Source organism: Jaculus jaculus, chromosome 11 (assembly GCF_020740685.1).
Source record: "Jaculus jaculus isolate mJacJac1 chromosome 11, mJacJac1.mat.Y.cur, whole genome shotgun sequence".
Lineage (NCBI taxonomy): Eukaryota > Metazoa > Chordata > Mammalia > Rodentia > Dipodidae > Jaculus > Jaculus jaculus.
Genome location: NC_059112.1, coordinates 4,203,194 through 4,220,696, shown reverse-complemented (window position 1 = coordinate 4,220,696; position 17,503 = coordinate 4,203,194). Strand labels below are relative to the sequence as shown.

The 17,503-nt window shown below is 43.7% G+C and overlaps 1 protein-coding gene across 1 annotated transcript in view; it reads left to right on the top strand.

The window, feature by feature from the left end:
- The window catches only part of Mob1b (MOB kinase activator 1B), a 49,673-nt gene that overhangs the window by 12,583 nt on the left and 19,587 nt on the right, over positions 1 to 17,503 (top strand). The window contains exon 2 of the mRNA XM_045161651.1: positions 15,138 to 15,304. Coding sequence (XP_045017586.1) covers positions 15,138 to 15,304 — 167 coding nt within the window. The remainder of the gene's footprint in view (positions 1 to 15,137; positions 15,305 to 17,503) is intronic.

The following is a 17,503-nucleotide window of genomic DNA, read 5'->3' as shown; positions in this document are numbered from 1 at the left end:
ACAGGCTGCTCTTGGTTGGGTGCTTTCTGCCAGCAATACGAGCCTGATTGCAGCACTCCGTAAAATAAACCCCACAATTTGTGATTTCTCCCTAAATGTAATAATTCAGAATTTATCGTTTTTGAGTCTGTCTTTATGAATTCTTTGTTAAAGGAGGACAGAACCCAAACCTGGGGTTCATCAATTTGGGGGAACCTCTCCCAAACCTTCAAATCCTGCATTACTAGGAGTTGAACTCAGAGCTTCATAGATGTGAGGCAAGCATCTTATTAACTGAGCCACATCCCAGCCTCCCACCCTTTTGTAAAGTAGGGTCTCACTCTAGCCCAGGCTGACCTGGAATTCACTATGTAGTCCCAGGCTGGCCTTGAACTCACAGCGATCCTCCTACCTCTGCCTCTTGAATGCTGGCATTAAAGGTGTGCATCACCACACCTGGAAATCTCTGTCTTCTTTTCTCTATTTGTGTGTGTGTGTGCATAGGGGGTACTTGTGAGTCAGTTTAGGGTTAGCAGGGCTCCAAAAGTAAAGTTACTAAAAGTGGGAAATGTCCTTTAGCCTGTAAGTGGGGGAGGGGACCCCAGTCTTCCTTATGTCCTTTACCCTAAAGGAGCCCTGGACTCCACTTTGCTGGAGGCTTGAAGAGTCTTCATCTCCTTTCCTAAAGGAGTTCCCCTTCTCTAGAAACTGGAGGTCAGGAAGACTGTGAGGCTCCTGGATACCTGGATGGGACAGGACTGATCAGCTCATCCCCCATACAGTAAAACTTTATTAACTCCAAGGCATAACCTTCAATGGCTTTCCCATTTTTGGGGACCCCCTCCTGTTATACAAGAGCTCTGCCTTCTTTCCTTTTCTTCAGGCTGGTCTTGAACTCACAGCAGCCCTCCTACCTGTGCCTCCCAAGGGTGAGTGCTAGCAAGCACCTTTGACTGCTGAGCCACTGACACAGGATTTTGGGTTCAGGAGGGCCTGTAAGCCCCAACTTTTGGGTTCTTTTGGTGCTGGGGTTGAAGGCTGTACTCTGGTCCTATTTGTCCCCTGCTGTCCCCCATGCCCTCTTTTGCTCCTTCCCTTCCTCTGCCCAAGCAGCCCTTCCTTCTGTTCTCATGGCACCTATATCCGTACCCTCTCTCTGCTTCTCCCTCCCTTTAGATCTCTTCCCTCTTAAGAGTCTCATTTCTAGTTTCATGTCATGTCCTAGTTCATGTCCCCCACACAAATCTGATTCCATATGTGAGGAAATAACATGGAATATTTGTCTTTCTGAGCCCAGCTTATTTCACTTAATGACCTCCAGTTCTGTCCACTTACTTGGAAACTCCATAGTTTCTTCTGTGCATCTGGGTAGAGTGCCATTGTGCACATCCCCTACTTTTCTTCATCTCTGCACCGGTGACATCAGGCGGTTCTGTATCTTGGCTGAGTGAACACGGCGGCAGTACATGTGGAGTTGCAGGCATCTCTGTGGTAAGCCAGGCTACAATTCCATGAGTATATTCCTAGGAGTGGTATGGTTGGGTTGTTGGGACGTTCTAATTTTAGTTTGCTGAGGGACCTGCGCACTGATTCCCATAGTGGCTGCGCCAGCATGCGCAAGGGCCCTGTGTGGCTTCTATTTCCCCCACATCCTCACCAGTTTTGTTGTCCTTGGTTTTCTTTTTTTTTTAATTTTTATTTATTTATTTGAGAGCGACAGACACAGAGGGAAAGACAGATAGAGGGAGAGAGAGAATGGGCGCGCCAGGGCTTCCAGCCTCTGCAAACGAACTCCAGACGCATGCGCCCCCTTGTGCATCTGGCTAACGTGGGACCTGGGGAACCGAGCCTCGAACCGGGGTCCTTAGGCTTCACAGGCAAGCGCTTAACCGCTAAGCCATCTCTCCAGCCCCTGGTTTTCTTGATAGTAACCAGTCTGACTAGGTTGGGATAGAATCTCAAAGCAGTTTTAACTTGCATTTCATGGATGCCTAAGGATGTTGAACACTTTTTCAAATATACGTGAATATAACACAAATACAAATGTAAGTTATATATATACACACACATGTATATATACATATACATATATACATATACAAATATATATATATTTTATATTTTTGGTTTTTCAAGATAAGGTCTTGCTCTAACCCAGGCTGCCTGGAATTCACTGTGTAGTCTCAGGGTGGCCTCAAATTTACAGCAATTCTCCTACCTTGGCCTCTGAGTGCTGGGCTTAAAGGTGTGCACCACCATGCCTGCCAGGCCTTACTTTTTCAAACATTTATTGGTCATTTGTATTTATCGGTGAGCTGTCTATTCAGTTTATCAGCCTGTTTATTGATTATATGATTTATATATATGTGTGTATATATTTAAATTTATGTATTATTATTTGCAAGCAGGGAGAGAGAGAGAGAATATGCTAGGACATCTTGCTATTGTAAATGAACTACAGATGCATGCACCACTTTGAGCACCTAGCTTTGTATGGGTGCTGGGGACTCCCACCTGGGTTGTCAGGCTTGCAAGCAAGTGCCTTAACCACTAAGCCTTCTCTCCAATCCTGATTTTTGTGTTTAATTTTTGGAGTTCTATATAGATTCTAGTTATCAGCTCCCTGTCTGACATATAGTTGGCAAAGATTTCCTCCTATGCCATGGGCCCCCTTATTTTGTTTTATTATTTATTTATATATTTATTTATGGGGTGGGGATGCACTAGAGCCTCTAGCCACTGCAGATGAACTCCAGAAACATGTGCTATTATGTACTTATGTGAGTTCTGGGGAGTGAACATTGGTCCTTAGGCTTTGTAGGCAAGTGCCTTCCTTACCTGCTAAGCCATCTTTCCAGCCATGCAGAAGATTTTAATGTCACCTAAAGTCATTTGTCAGTTGTTGGGATTATTTCCTGTGCTTTTGGAATGCTGTTCAGAAGTCCTTACTAACTGTGTCCATATCTTAAAGTGTTTGTTTTGAGCAGTTTCAAGTCTTATATTAAGGTCTTTCATTCATATTGATTTTTCTCTCTTTTCTTTTCTTTTCTTTTCTTTTTTTTTTTTTTTCCCAGGTAGGGTCTCCCTCTAGCCCAGTCTGACCTGGAATTCACTATGTAGTCTCAGGCTGGCCTCAAACTCTCTATCCTCCTACCTCTACCTCCTGAGTTGCTGGGATTAAAGGCATGTATCACCATGCCTGGCTGAATTTTTTTCAAAAAGTATTTTATTTACAAACAGAGAGAGAGAGAGAGAGAGAGATAGAAGAGGGACAGATAGAGAGAATGGGTGCACCAGGCCCTCCAGATGCTGCAAGTGAACTCCAAATGCATGGTGCCACCTTTGTGTATCTGGCTTTATGTGGATTCTGGGGAACCGAACCTGATTCATTAAGCACCTTGACTGTTGAGCCATCTCTCTAGCCCATCGTTTTGAATTTTTCAAAACTTTTTATTGACAACTTCTATACTTACAGACAATAAACCATGATAATTCCCTCCCCTCCCCCACTTTCCCCTTCACAACTCCATTCTCCATCATATCCCCTCCCTCTTTCTGTTACTCTCTTATTTTGATGTCATTGTTTTTTTCTACTATTAAGAGGGTCTTGTGAAGTACTGCTAGGCACTGTAAGGTTGTGGATATCGAGGCCAATTTCTGCCTGGACAGTTGCCTTTTAAGAAGTGGTGCCCTTCCTTTGACTCTTACATTCTTTTTTTTCTGGTTTTCCGAGGTAGGGTCTCACTGTAGCTCAGGTTGACCTGGAATTCACCATGTATTCTCAGGGTGGCCTTGAACTCACAGCAGTCCTCCTACCTCTGTCTCCCAAGTGCTGGGATTAAAGGCTTGCGGCACCACGCCTGGCCAATTTACATTCTTTCTGCCACCTCTTCCACAATGGACCCTGATCCTTGGAGGGTGTGATAGAGATGTTTTAGTGCTAGACACTCCTCTGTCACTTCTTCTCAGCACTATGTTGCTTTTTGGGTCATCCCACCCTGCCATCTGAAAAGAGAAGCTTCTCTAACCACAAGTGAGAGTAGCATTAATATGTGAATATGAACATTAAGTATAGTGCTTTCAGGGCAGCTTGGTGAGCATAATATATGCATTTAGCCAGACAAAAGCAGTCTTTATACCCCTATGGCTCATAATCTCCCCTGCCATAGGCTTTTTTTTTTTTTGGTTATTCAATGTAGAATCTTACTGTAGCCCAGACTGACCTGGAATTCACTTTGTAGTCTCAGGGTGGCCTTGAACTTATAGTGATCCTCCTACCTCTGCCTCCGAGTGCGGGGATTAAAGGCATCCGCCATCAAATCTAGGCCAGCAAATTTTGCAAGCAAGTGCTTTTAACTGCTGAGCCATCTACCCAGACTTTGCTTTGATTTTTAAAAAATATCTTTATTTGCAAGTAGAGAGCGAGAGAGACAGGGACAGAGAGAATGGGTGTGTCAGGGCCTCTAGCCACTGTAAATGAAGTCCAGACACATGCACCACCTTGTGCATCTGGCTTACATGGGTACTGGGGAATCGAACCTGGTTCCTTAGCCTTTGCAGGCAAGCACCTTAACTGCTAAGCAATCTGCCCAGCCTGTTTTTTTTTTTTTTTTTTTTTTTTTGGTTTTTGAGGTAAGGTCTCACTCTAGCCCAGGCTGACCTGGAATTCACTATGGAGTCTCAGGGTGTCCTCGAACTCACGGTGATCCTCCTACCTCTGCCTCCCAAGTGCTGGGATTAAAGGCGTGCGCCACCACACCCGGCTGGTTTTTTTTTTTTTTTTATTTGATAATGTTTCACTCTGGTACAGGCTGATCTGGAATTTACTATGTAGTCTTTGGCTGGCCTTCAAACTCACACTGATCCTCCTTGGTCTGTCTCCTGAGTGCTGGGATTAAAGGCATGTACAGCCACACCCTGCACATTTTTATTTTTATTTTTTCTCAATTTTTATTAACATTTTCCATGATTATAAAAAATATCCCATGGTAATATCCCCCCCCCACATTTTTATTTTTAAATTTTGAGTCAGGGCCTCACTCTAGCCCAGGCTGACATGAAACTCACTCTGTAGTCCACACTGGCCTCAAACTTACAGTGGTCCTCAGCCTTTTGAGTGCTGCTATTAAAGGTGTGCACCACTGTGCCCAATATAAGAACATACTCTTTTTTTTTTTTAGCCCAGGCTGACCTGGAACTCACTATGGAGTCTCAGGGGGTGGACTCAAACTCATGGCAGTCCTCCTCCCTCTGCCTCAGTGAGTGCTGGGTTAAAGGTGTGTGCCCCCTGCCTGCCCCTGCCTGCCACACCCAGGGTGAGGAGTAGATTTCCTTAAAATAGCTGAGGGGTCCTGTATTGGCTAGCTTAGTTTTGTTTTGTTTTGTTTTGCCTGTTTGGTTCTTTTAAGCCAGAGTTTAGGTAGGGCAGGACTATAAAGGGCTCAAGATTTGAAGTGCAATTTTTCTGTTGGAGTTAGCAAAAATATCCCATGCATCTGTTTTTGTATTTCCCTTGCTAGAGCTCATTCTCCAGATTTTTTTGTACTGAATGATGATAGATTGATCTTTTCCTTAATGTTGGGAGTATCAATTCCTTGAAATTGAGTAACTTTTTGTTTTTATTTTTTATTTTTGACAAGTATGGTGGCATATGCATGAAAAAAAGATTTTTCTTCTTCAGGAGCATTAATTTATTAGGCATTCTTTTAAGTTCCATGTTTGTTTTAGGTACTAGAGTTTTAGGGGTATATAAAAACAATTTCAGACTGGAGTAGCTCAAAAGCTAATGAATGAGAATTACAAACAAGTGTGCACACAGGTGTGGAAGTGAACATGGACACAGTAGCAGGAGGTGACGTAGGGTGAGTGTTTATGCACACACACGTGAATGTACACTGGTGTGAAAGTGCGCATGGACACAGACATTTCAAACTCAGCTCCTATGGTCAGCATCTGCCCTGTGCCAGGCACCTGACAGCATTAAATACATCCACATGTCTGTCGGTTCCTTCGGATTTGATTGTCTCTCTGTCTTTCGGTTGTAAGCATATGGAAATTGTATCTCCACTCTCTGAGCTCGGGATTACGGCTGTGTCGCCCTTCCCCCGCTTTGCCTGTGTTCTGGGGATCCAAACTGCAGTCCTCCCGCTTGCCTGGCAGGTTGTTTATTCACTGAGGTATCTTGCAGTCCCTAGTATTTTTAAATTGCAAAGTAAAATTTGCTTATATATTAATTTTTGCAAGATATTTTGAAGTATGTATATTGTGACCAAATCAAGTTAATTAACATGTTTATCATACATAGCTATTTACTCATAGTAAAACACTGACAATCTACTCTTCCAGCAATACAGTTTATTATTAACTGTAAGCTTCCTTCCCTAGAGTATAACTCTAAGTTTTCCTCTTCTGGTTTAACTGAAATGTTGAATCCTTTGACCACCTCTCCACCGTCTTCCCCACTAGCACCTGTCAACTCCCCTCCTGCCCTGTGCATGTGGTGTTTGGGGACGGCACACATGAGATCATGTGGTGTTTGGGGACGGCACACATGAGATCATGTGGTGTTTGGGGACGGCACACATGAGATCATGTGGTGTTTGGGGACGGCACACATGAGATCATGTGGTGTTTGGGGACGGCACACATGAGATCATGTGGTGTTTGGGGACGGCACACATGAGATCATGTGGTGTTTGGGGACGGCACACATGAGATCATGTGATGCTTGTTGTTCTGTTCCGGCTTACTACAGTCAACACAATGTCCTCCAGGTGTTCCTGTCGTCTCAACTGACAGGATTTCCTTTTTTTTTTTTTTTTTTTGTAGGCAACAGTAGTGTTCCATTGTATTTCTACCACATTTTCTATACCTTTCAACCATTGGTAGGTACTTGAACTGGCTCCATAATTTCTCTGTTAGGAATAATGCTGTGTTGAACTGGGAGCACAGACATCTGTCTTGACACATGGACATTGTACTCTTTGGGTATCTACATCTAGAAGGTCTGCTGCATCATACTGTAATTCTATTTTTGATTTTTTTTGGAAACCCTCTATATTTTCTAAATGGCTATATTAGTTTACATTACCACCAGTAGTGTTCAGGTGTTTCCTTTTTCCATATTCTTGCCCACACCTTAGCTTCTTCAAAAATTTTTGTTGGTATAGAAAAGAATGGGTCTCATTATGACATTTTCATGTGTATACTTTGTTGTACTTTTTTCCTCCCTACCCATGCCCCATCCTCTAAAGTGATCCCTTTCCTTTCCCCCAGAGCATCGGTTTTTAAAACTTTTTTTAAACATTTTATTTATTTATTTATTTATTTGAGAGCGACAGACACAGAGAGAAAGACAGATAGAGGGAGAGAGAGAATGGGCGCGCCAGGGCTTCCAGCCTCTGCAAACGAACTCCAGACGTGTGTGCCCCCTTGTGCATCTGGCTAACGTGGGACCTGGGGAACTGAGCCTCGAACTGGGGTCCTTAGGCTTCACAGGCAAGTGCTTAACCGCTAAACCATTTCTCCAGCCCCGGTTTTTAAATAGTAGCCATCGAATGATGGTTTTTCTGTTTGGTTTTTTTTTTCCGAGGCAGGGTTTCATCTAGCCCAAGCTGACCTGGAACTTACTCTGTAGTCCTAGGCTGGCCTCGAATTCACACACAGCAGTCCTTTTGCCTCTGCCTCCTGAGTGCTGGGATTAAAGGTGTATGTCACCATACCTGGATAGAATGATTTTTTTTATAAACATCAAATGAAATCATGTTGTTTAAAAAGCCTCTCTCTAGTGGCTGCTCATTTATGCTTAAAAGTATCGCCTATATCCCTTAAGTGGTCTCCAGTATCTTAGCTAGTATAATTGTACACTCTTAATTTTTTTTTCTCAATTTTTATTAACATTTTCCATGATTATAAAAAATATCCCATGGTAATACCCCCCCATACTTTCTTTCCCCTTTGAAATTCTATTCTCCATCATGTCCCCTCCCCATCTCAATCAGTCTCTCTTATATTTTGATGTCATGATCTTTTCCTCCTCTTAGATGGTCTTGTGTAGGTAGTGTCAGGCACTGTGAGATCATGGATATGCAGGCCATTTTGTGTCTGGAGGAGCATGTTGTAAGGAGGCTTACCCTTCCTTTGGCTCTTACATTCTTTCTGCCACCTCTTCCGCATTAGACCCTTAGAAGGTGTGATAGAGATGTTACTCAGTACTCCAGTCAGTTCTTTCCAGCACTATGATACCTTCTGAGTCATCCCAAGGTCTGAAAAGAGAAGATTTTCTACCCAAAGTGAGAGTAGCGTTAGTATAAGGGTATACATATTAAGAGAAGTGCTTACTGGGCAGTTTGATAAGTATAGTATATACACTTATCCAGACATCAGCAGATGTTACACCCCTAGGGCTCATGACTACCCCTGTTTTAAGTTTTGAGTATCAGGGATGTATTCCTTCCCATGGAGCAGACCTCCAGTCCAACTGGAGGGCAGTTGGTTTCCACCATGACAGACGTGCCACTATTGCACCAGTTGGCTCATTTGGCCTGGCTGGCCAATTATAAGGCTTGCAGTATCCACTGTTGAGTATCTTCACTGGTGGTATCTCTTTCTCCCATTGAACTACATGTAGAATGGCTTCTTCCAGCTTTCTGTCAGCTGGTCTGCATGGAGGAGGTTATCAGCTCAGTTCCAGCAGGATTTCTCAGTGGCCTTGCAGCCCAAATATGTGGAGTCTTCAGCAATAGGGTCTTCCCATTGATTCCTGGTGGGAAACCAAAGGCCTTTGCAATGGCCTATAATGTTTTGGGGGCATCAGGGACTTCCCTGGCCAACTCACTGGAGGTATCCTATCCCTGGCACTGAAAATTTTCTAACAATGATCTATGGCTCCTGAGGTACACTCTAATTTTTAAAAGCATTTTATTTATTTGGGGGGGGGGAGGGAGGGAGAGAATATGGTTATACCAGGGTTCCAGCTACTGCAAGTGAACTCCAGGTGCATGTGCTATCTTGTGCATCTGGCTTACATGAGTACTAGGGAATCAAACCTGAGTCTTTAGGTTTTGAAGGCAAGCACCTCAACTGCTGTGCCATCTCTCCAGCCCTACACTCCAATTTTATCTGCAGCTGCTTTTACCATTCACGACAGTGGTTTTCCTCTCCTGCCCTGAAAAGGCTGCTGTGGCCTGCTTTCTTCTGTAAGCCTGGAAGAGCCTTTCTTCCTCCCGCAGCACCTGGCCGCCACTGCTTGACTCCTCAGGCCACCTGACAGAGCATTGTTTTCTGTTATTTTCATGAAAACGCTTATTACTCTGTTTTCTTATGGTTTTGTCTTCTACCTCTTCCCACCTTCTCTGCCTTAAGTGTAATATGCAGGTAGAATATGGAGGCTGAAGAAGAAATGTGAAAGTGAGTAAGTGGATTAGGAAAACTGACTTTTCACATGTTTATTTCACAGTTGTTTATTTACCTGGTAAAGGGTATTCAGTTCTTAGTTTTTCTTTCTCTTACTTATTTGAGAGAGTTGGGAGGAGCAGATAGAGCAGTTTGTATGTAAGGTGTTAAGTTTTTAAGTTTTGTTTATTTATTTGAGGGAGAGAGAGGGATGGAGAGAGGTGGAGAGAGAGAGAAGGAGAATGAGTGTTTGCCAGGGCCTCTAGCCACTGCAAATAAACTCCAGACACATGCTCCATCTTGTGTATCTGACTTTACGTGGGTACTGGGGACTTGAATCTGGGTCCTTAAGCTTTGCAGATATGGATCTTACCCACTGAGCAATCTCTCCAGCCCCACATATTTATATTTTGCACATAAATTTCCCAGCGCTTTGGCACCATTTCTTGAAAAGACCATTCTTTTTCCATGGAATTACATTTCTATTTTTGTCACAGACCAGCCAACTATATTTTTATGTTGGCTTTGTACCCAGATATACTCCAGAAGCATGTGCCACTTTGTACAACTGGTTTATGTGGGTCTTAGGGAATTGAACCTGGGTCCTTAGCCCCCCTAGGCAAGTGCCTTAACCACTAAGCCATCTTTCTAGCCCTTTGCTTCTGTTTTTTTTTTTGGAGGGGGGGTGGTTTTGAGGTAGGATTTCGTTCTAGCCCTGGCTGACCTGGGATTCACTATGTAGTCTCAGGGTGGCCTTGAACTCATGGCGATCCTCCTACCTCTGCCTTCCAAGTGCCGGGATTAAAGGTGTGCGCCAGCATGCCTGGCTGCTTCTATTAGTAAATAGACATATGTCTAAACATAGAGGTGTTTTTTTTTAACTCCTGCTATTGCTGCTATGTTGAATTCTCTATAAATCTCTTCCCCTTCCCCTTCATTTCTTTAGACTTAAGATTCCTAGTTCATCCTAGGAAAATATGTTGCATTGATAGTTGGATTGAATCGATAGGTAAAAATTAAGGATTGTGATGGATAACAGTGCAAGGTGGAAGGGAATAGTTTATAGGAATTACCTAGGTGTCACTGTGAGGCCTAATTTTATTTATTTCATTTCATTTCATTTCAGTTTGAGAGGCATAGAGAGAGGGAGAATGGGGACACCTGGGCTGCTGCAAATGAACTCTAGACGCATATGCCACCTTGTGCACCTGGCTAACGTGGCGTGGTAGTTTGATTCAGGTGTTCTGCCATGTCCTCAGCTGATGGAATTTTCGGAATTAAACCCTTCTGGAGGTGGTATATCGTTGGGGGCGGGCTTATGGGTACTACAGCCAATTTCTGCTTGCTAGTGTTTGGCACACTCTCCTGTCTCTGTTGGTCAGGCAGTGATGTCCACCCTCTGCTCATGCCATCATTTTCCCCTGCTATCATGGAGCTTCCCCTTGAGTCTGTAAGCCAAAATAAACCTTTTTTTCCTCACAAGCTGCTCTTGGTCTGGTGTTTTCTGCCAGTAATGCAAGTCTGACTGCAACACGTGCGTCCTGGGGAATTGAACCTGGGTCCTTTGGCTTTACAGGCAAGTGCCTTAATCACAAAGCCATCTCTCCAACCCTTTTTTTTTTTTTTGAGGTAGGGTCTCATTCTAGCTGAGGCTGACCTCAAATTCACTAGGTAGCCTCGTGGCAATCCTCCTACCTCCTGAATACTGGGATTAAAGGCCTGGAGTGCTGGGTTTAAAGGCTTGTGCCATCATGGCTAGTTGTTTTCTTATTCTATTGATCTGAGCCATGTTTGAGAGAAGGCTTAGCAGTTAAGGTGCTTGTCTTTTAACCTTAAGGATCCAGGTTCAATTCCCAAGTGCCCACGTAAGCTAGATGCACAAGGTGGCTTATGCATCCAGAGTTCGTTTGCAGTGGCTGGAGGTCCTGGAACGTCCATTCTCCACTCCCATCTGCCTTTCTCTCTCTCACTCTCTCAAATATAAATAAATATTTATTGATCTGCGCCAAGTGGTGAGTTAAAGGAGTGAACTTAACACATTTGTCATAGGAGAGCTATGTTTTTAATTAGTCAACAAATAAATTAGGAATGTACCTTTTTTTTTTTTGGGTCTTTCGAGATAGGTTCTCATTCTAGCCCAGGCTGATCTGGAATTCACTACAGAGTCTCAGGGTGGCCTTGAACTCAGGGCAATCCTCCTACCTCTTTCTCCCGAGTGCTGGGATTAAAAGCATGCGCCACTACACCTGGTGAGTATACACTTTTGTAGAACATACTGGTGAGGTATATTTGTCACTCACTCTAAATTCAGATGAAAAGGGCCGGGAATGTAGCTTAGAAGTAGACTACCTGCCTGTGACATATACAAAGTTCTGGGTTCACTCCCTAGCACTGGAAAAAATCATGAAAGATGAGAAGAAAAATGAATTAAGTTTATATATATATTTTAGATTTTAAAAAACTTATTTAATTTTATTTATTTGAGAGAAGAAGGGGGGAGAGAGAGAGGGGGAGGGGGGAGGGAGGGAGGGATGGAGGAAAGAAAGTATTCCAGGGCCTTTAGCCATTGCAAACAAACTCTAAACACCTGCACCACCTTGTACATCTGGCTTACATGGATCCTAGGTCCTTTGGCTTTGCAGGCAAATGCCTTAACTGCCAAGTCATCGCTCCAGCCCTGAGTTTATATTTTTAGTTGCATTTTAGAGATTGGGAGAGAATTTGGGGTTTAGTGTATTACCGTTCGACTGAAGGAAAGTTTCCACACCCATCGTGGGTGTGGAGCTTGACTATGCCGCATGTAACTGGTTGTTTGGTTTGAGGGCCTTGGGGAGCCACTGAGGAGGCTCGGCGGAGGAGTAACATTGACGGTGGAGTGGGCTTCAGAGAGCTTCCTGGCTGTTGAGCTGAGGGACTGGAGAAGGGCGTGGATGCAGCGGAGAACTGTCAATTTAAATTAAACAGCTAGGAGGAAAACCTCTTACGTTTAAATGAGGGTATCCTGGAGTCAACAGTGCCATTTAGAGCCATAAAGACTCATTGTGTGAGTTGGCTATTTGAGATGATGGGTAGATTTTTCATTCATTTCATACTATTTGTAATCTTCTTGGGTGATTGTTGAGAAGCTGTGGTTCGCTTTGTCTTGGGGAAAAACGGAAGGGGGAAGATAGGGAGTGGGCGATGAAAAGCTGCAGAGCTTGCAAAGTACAACCAGTTGCTCTAGGGTTCTGTTTTCACATTCACCTCTCCAAATGTATGCACATCTTTTTGGTATGGGTTTAATTACATCAACTGTGGGCACTGGGGAGGTGGCTGTGTGGGTGTGCAAACACATGGTCCCGGGTTTGGTCCCCAGCACTCACGTATAAAGCTAGGCATGATGCCGGGCGTGGTGGCACATGCCTTTAATCCCAGCACTTGGTAGGCAGAGGTAGGAGGATTGCTATGAGTTCGAGGCCACCCTGAGACTACATAGTGAATTCCAGGTCAGCCTGGGCTAGAGTGAGACCTTACCTTAAAAAACCAAAAAAAAAAAAAGCTAGGCATGTCTACAGCACTGAGGGGGTGGAACCTGGAAGGTCACTGGGACTCCCGGGTCAGCTGGTCTGACTGAAAAATGGTGACAGACTATCTCAGGGAAATAAGGCAGACAAGTGACAGAGGACATCTGCCAGCTTCCTCTGCCTCTGCATGTGTGCACAAGGAGTGTGTGCATGTGCACACTCACGCATACACCACACACGTACACACACAGGGGGTTGGGGCACAGATAATAAAATCTGCATTACTTATGTGTCTTACGTTCTGGTGTGGTATGTTGCCTACGTGCGTCCTCCCCACGCTTTCAAGTCCTCTTCGTTTCATCTGATCCCTAATACGATCTGCACGCCTTGTTTTACCCTGTTGAGAGCTTGTATATGCTCTTGCCGATGAAACTTTCCCCCAAGAGTCTTCAGCCCTTGGGTTCAGAGCCAGCTGTACGTGCATGTGTGCACACGTTTGGAAAGTTGTGCAGATCACCAACTTTAACCAGAAGTCAGGATTAAGATTGATACCTCTATAATTGGGTAGAACTTTTACCTTTATTTTGTTAATTTTATTTATTTGCAAGGAGAGAGGGCAGGGGGAGAGAATGACATGCCAAGGCCTTTTGCTGTAGCAAACGAACTTCAGATGTATGTGCCACTTTGTGCATCTGGTTTTACCCAGGTACTGGGGAATTGAACTTGGTCTGTCAGACTTGGCAAGCTCGTACCTTAACTGCGGAACCGTCTCTCCAGCCCTACTTTTCTTTTCCTTTTTTATATGTGTGCATACGAGTGAGCAAACAAGGGAGGGTGAGGGAAAGAGAAGATGAGCTGCCAGGGCCTTTTGCCACTGCAAACTCCAGGTGCATGCCCCACTTTGTGCATGCGGCTTTACCTGGGCTGTTAGGCTTTGCACACACACTCGTGTAACTGCTGAGCCATCTCCCCAGTCCTCTAAATGTATTTTTCTGCTATGGGATTTTTGTGTCTAATTGATATAAAGTTGTATATGTGTGGTTTTTAAAAATAAACTTGGCTGCACATGGTGGTGCATACCTTTGATCACAGCACTTGGGAGGCAGAGGTAGGAGGATCACTGTGAGTTTGAGGCTAGTCTGAGGCTACATAGTGAATTCCAGGTCAGCCCGGGCTACCTGGAGAATCTAGAAAAAAACAAAAATAATAACAAAAAAACCACCTTGTGCATTAGTTTGAGAAAATAGGGTTGAAAAGGAGTAAGATCATTAAAAGTTATCATGGAAGTGCTTTTTTGATTTTATAGATTATGAGCTATAGTCCTAAACTAACTTTTTTTGACAACTTTCATACATAAACTTAATATATTTTGATAATCCCCTTCCATTAACTTTTTGTTCTCCCCCACCTCCCTTCTAAACCCCTTCTTTTTCTTTTTTTACCCTCTAGTCCCTCTCTATTTAAAAAAATTTTAGCCAGGCATGGTGGCACATGCCTTTAATCCCAGCACTCAGGATGCAGAGGTAGGAGGATCACCGTGTGTTTAAGGCCACCCTGAGGCTGCATAGTGAATTCCAGGTCAACCTGGGCTACAGGGAGACCCTACCATGAAAAAATCAAAAATATTTTTTAAATTAATCAATTCAATTAATTTTTCTGATGTAGGTTCTCCCTGTAGCCCAGTCTGACCTGAAATTCACTATGCAGTCTTAGGGTAGCCTCAAACTCATGTTACCCTCTTACATCTGACACCAGCCTACTTACTATTATTTTTAGTTAGTTTGTTTATTTATGAGGTAGGGTTTCACTCTAGCCCAGGCTGACCTGCAATATACTATGTAGTCTCAGGGTGACCTTGAACTCATTGCAGTCCTTCTGTTTCTGCCTCCTGAGTGCTGGAATTAAGGGCTTATACCACCATGCCTGGCTAATATAGGCTTTTGTGAGTCTTTAAATTTATTGTGAAACAGTAGATTAGATACAGGTAAAAGTTTCTCTCTATTTTTTTCCTTCTCATGTCTTAGTATAGAGGAAATTTGTGAATATTTTGGGTACAGAACATAGTAGTTACAGTAATTGTATTGCTTGTACTAATGTAGTCAGACAGTTTAGGCTATAGGGACTAAAAATATATTTGCCATTTTTTGTAGGTGTGTAAGATTCCTCTGTGCTATTTTATCTAATGATGTAATATTATAAACTCAACTGCTGGTCTCACCTTAAATAATTTATTTTGCCTCTCCTTCCCTTTTTTATTCATAGTGGTAGTCGCTCTTCTAAAACTTTTAAACCAAAGAAGAACATCCCTGAGGGGTCACACCAGTATGAGCTCCTGAAACACGCGGAAGCCACACTTGGGAGTGGCAACCTGCGCATGGCTGTCATGCTTCCCGAGGGGGAAGACCTGAACGAGTGGGTGGCAGTTAACAGTAAGTCGCCTTCCTGTGTCTCCCTGGGGTCTGGGTTGGCTGGCAGCCTTACTGCAGGTGAGTGCCAGTGCAGCCAAGCAGTGACGTCGTGAGTCAGCCTCGGTCTTGCTTCACTGGAATGGGGTTTCATGAGAGACCTTGTGCTTGCTGCTGTCAGGTAGCACACCGCTTAGACTTACTCTTTTCACTTGATAATATTGATCAACACTAATGTGGCGGACACGCTACTTTTTTAATAAGGTTATTTGTGTGTGTTTAGGGGGCTTACTGGAGCCTGTTGTTGCTGCAGATGAACTCCCGACACACGTGCCACTTTTCACAGCTGGCTTTGTGTGGGTGCTGGGACATGGCACCCAAACCACCTGTGGACTTTGCATGCAAGTGCCTTGTATACTGAGTTATTTTTCCCAGCCCTCCTGCTAGCTTTTTACGTGGATGATTTAAATTCATCTTTAAAATTTTTTTTTATTATTTATTTGAGACAGAGAGAGGGAGACAGAGAGGGAGAGAGAATGGGCACACCAGGGCCTTTAGCCACTGCAAACAAACTCCAGACACATGTGCCAACATGTGCATCTGGCTTACATGGAACCTGGAGATTCGAACTGGGGTCCTTAGGCTTTGCAGACATGTGCCTTAATGGCTAAGCCATCTCTCCAGCCCGAAATTCATTGTTATAATCTTAAGATACTAGTACTATTATTATACCAGTTGACTAGATAAAAATGTTAAGGCAGAAAGACTAGTAGCCTGTCCATGGTTTGCATCTGTCAAATTACAGATTTTATGTATGCAGATACATAATTTCTCCACACTACAATATTACACTGAACTGCTCTTGTCAGTAGTGTAGTTATATCTAAATTATCATCATACTTAAAAAAGATCAAGCCCGGGCTGGAGAGATGGCTTAGCGGTTAAGCGCTTGCCTGTGAAGCCTAAGGACCCCGGTTCGAGGCTCGGTTCCCCAGGTCCCACGTTAGCCAGATGCACAAGGGGGCACACGTGTCTGGAGTTTGTTTGCAGAGGCTAGAAGCCCTGGCGCGCCCATTCTCTCTCTCTCTCCCTCTATCTGTCTTTATCTCTGTGTCTGTCACTCTCAAATAAATAAATTAAAAAAAAAAATTAAAAAAAAAAAAAAAAGATCAAGCCGGGCATGGTGGCGTATACCTTGAATCCCAGTCTTGGGCTGGAGAGATGGCTCAGCGTTTAAGGCACTTGTCTGTACAGCTTAAGGACCTGGGTTTGAGTCCCCAGTACACACATAAAGCTAGATGCATGTGGTGGTACATGTGTCTGGAATTTGTTTGCAGTGGCTAGAGGCCCTGGCATGTGCTCTGCCCCTCTCACCTGCCTCTTTCTCATAAATTAAAGAAATTAAAAAAAAAAAAAAAGGGAGTGGGCATAGCAGACAGAGATAAGTTTGAGCCTCATTCAACACATTTTGCGTTTATTCAATAAGCGGGATTGCCTGTGTATGCTTTAAAAAAAATCAGACACCTGGGTGTGGTGGTGCACACCTTGAATCCCAGTACCAGGAGAGGGAGGTAGGAGGATGGCTATGAATTTGAAGCCACCTGCAGACTACATACTGAATTCCAGGTTAGCCTGAGCTAGGATGAGACCTTACCTCAAAATAAAAAAAAAATCAGATACGATTTTATAAAATTGGTAACATGTTTGTGAGATGTAATTGCCTAAACAGAAAAATGTATAAGGAAAGAAAACACACTCTTGAGATTAAGTGACAGAGTATTGAGGAATGAAGGGTTCAAGGGTTTTAGCATTAGCAAATTAAAAAGAAATTATTTATTTATTTGAGAGAGAGCGACAGAAAGAGGTAGGTAGAGAGAGAGAGAGAGAGAATGGGTACACCAGAGCTGCTACAAATGAACTCCAGATGCACGCACCACTTTGTGTATCTGGCTTTGAGCGGATACTGAGGAATCAAACCTGGGTCATTAGGCTTTGTTAGGCCAAGTGCCTTAACTGCTGAGCCATCCTTCCCGCCCCATTTATTTATTTGTGAGAGAAAGAGGGAGAGAATGGGTGCTCCAGAGCCTCCAACCACTGGAAACAAACTACAGATGCATGTGCCACCTTGTGCATCTGGCATATGTGGGTCCTGGGGAATTGAACCTGTTTTTAATCTTAGCACTTGGTAGGCTGAGGTAGTAGGATTACTGTTTGAGGCCACCC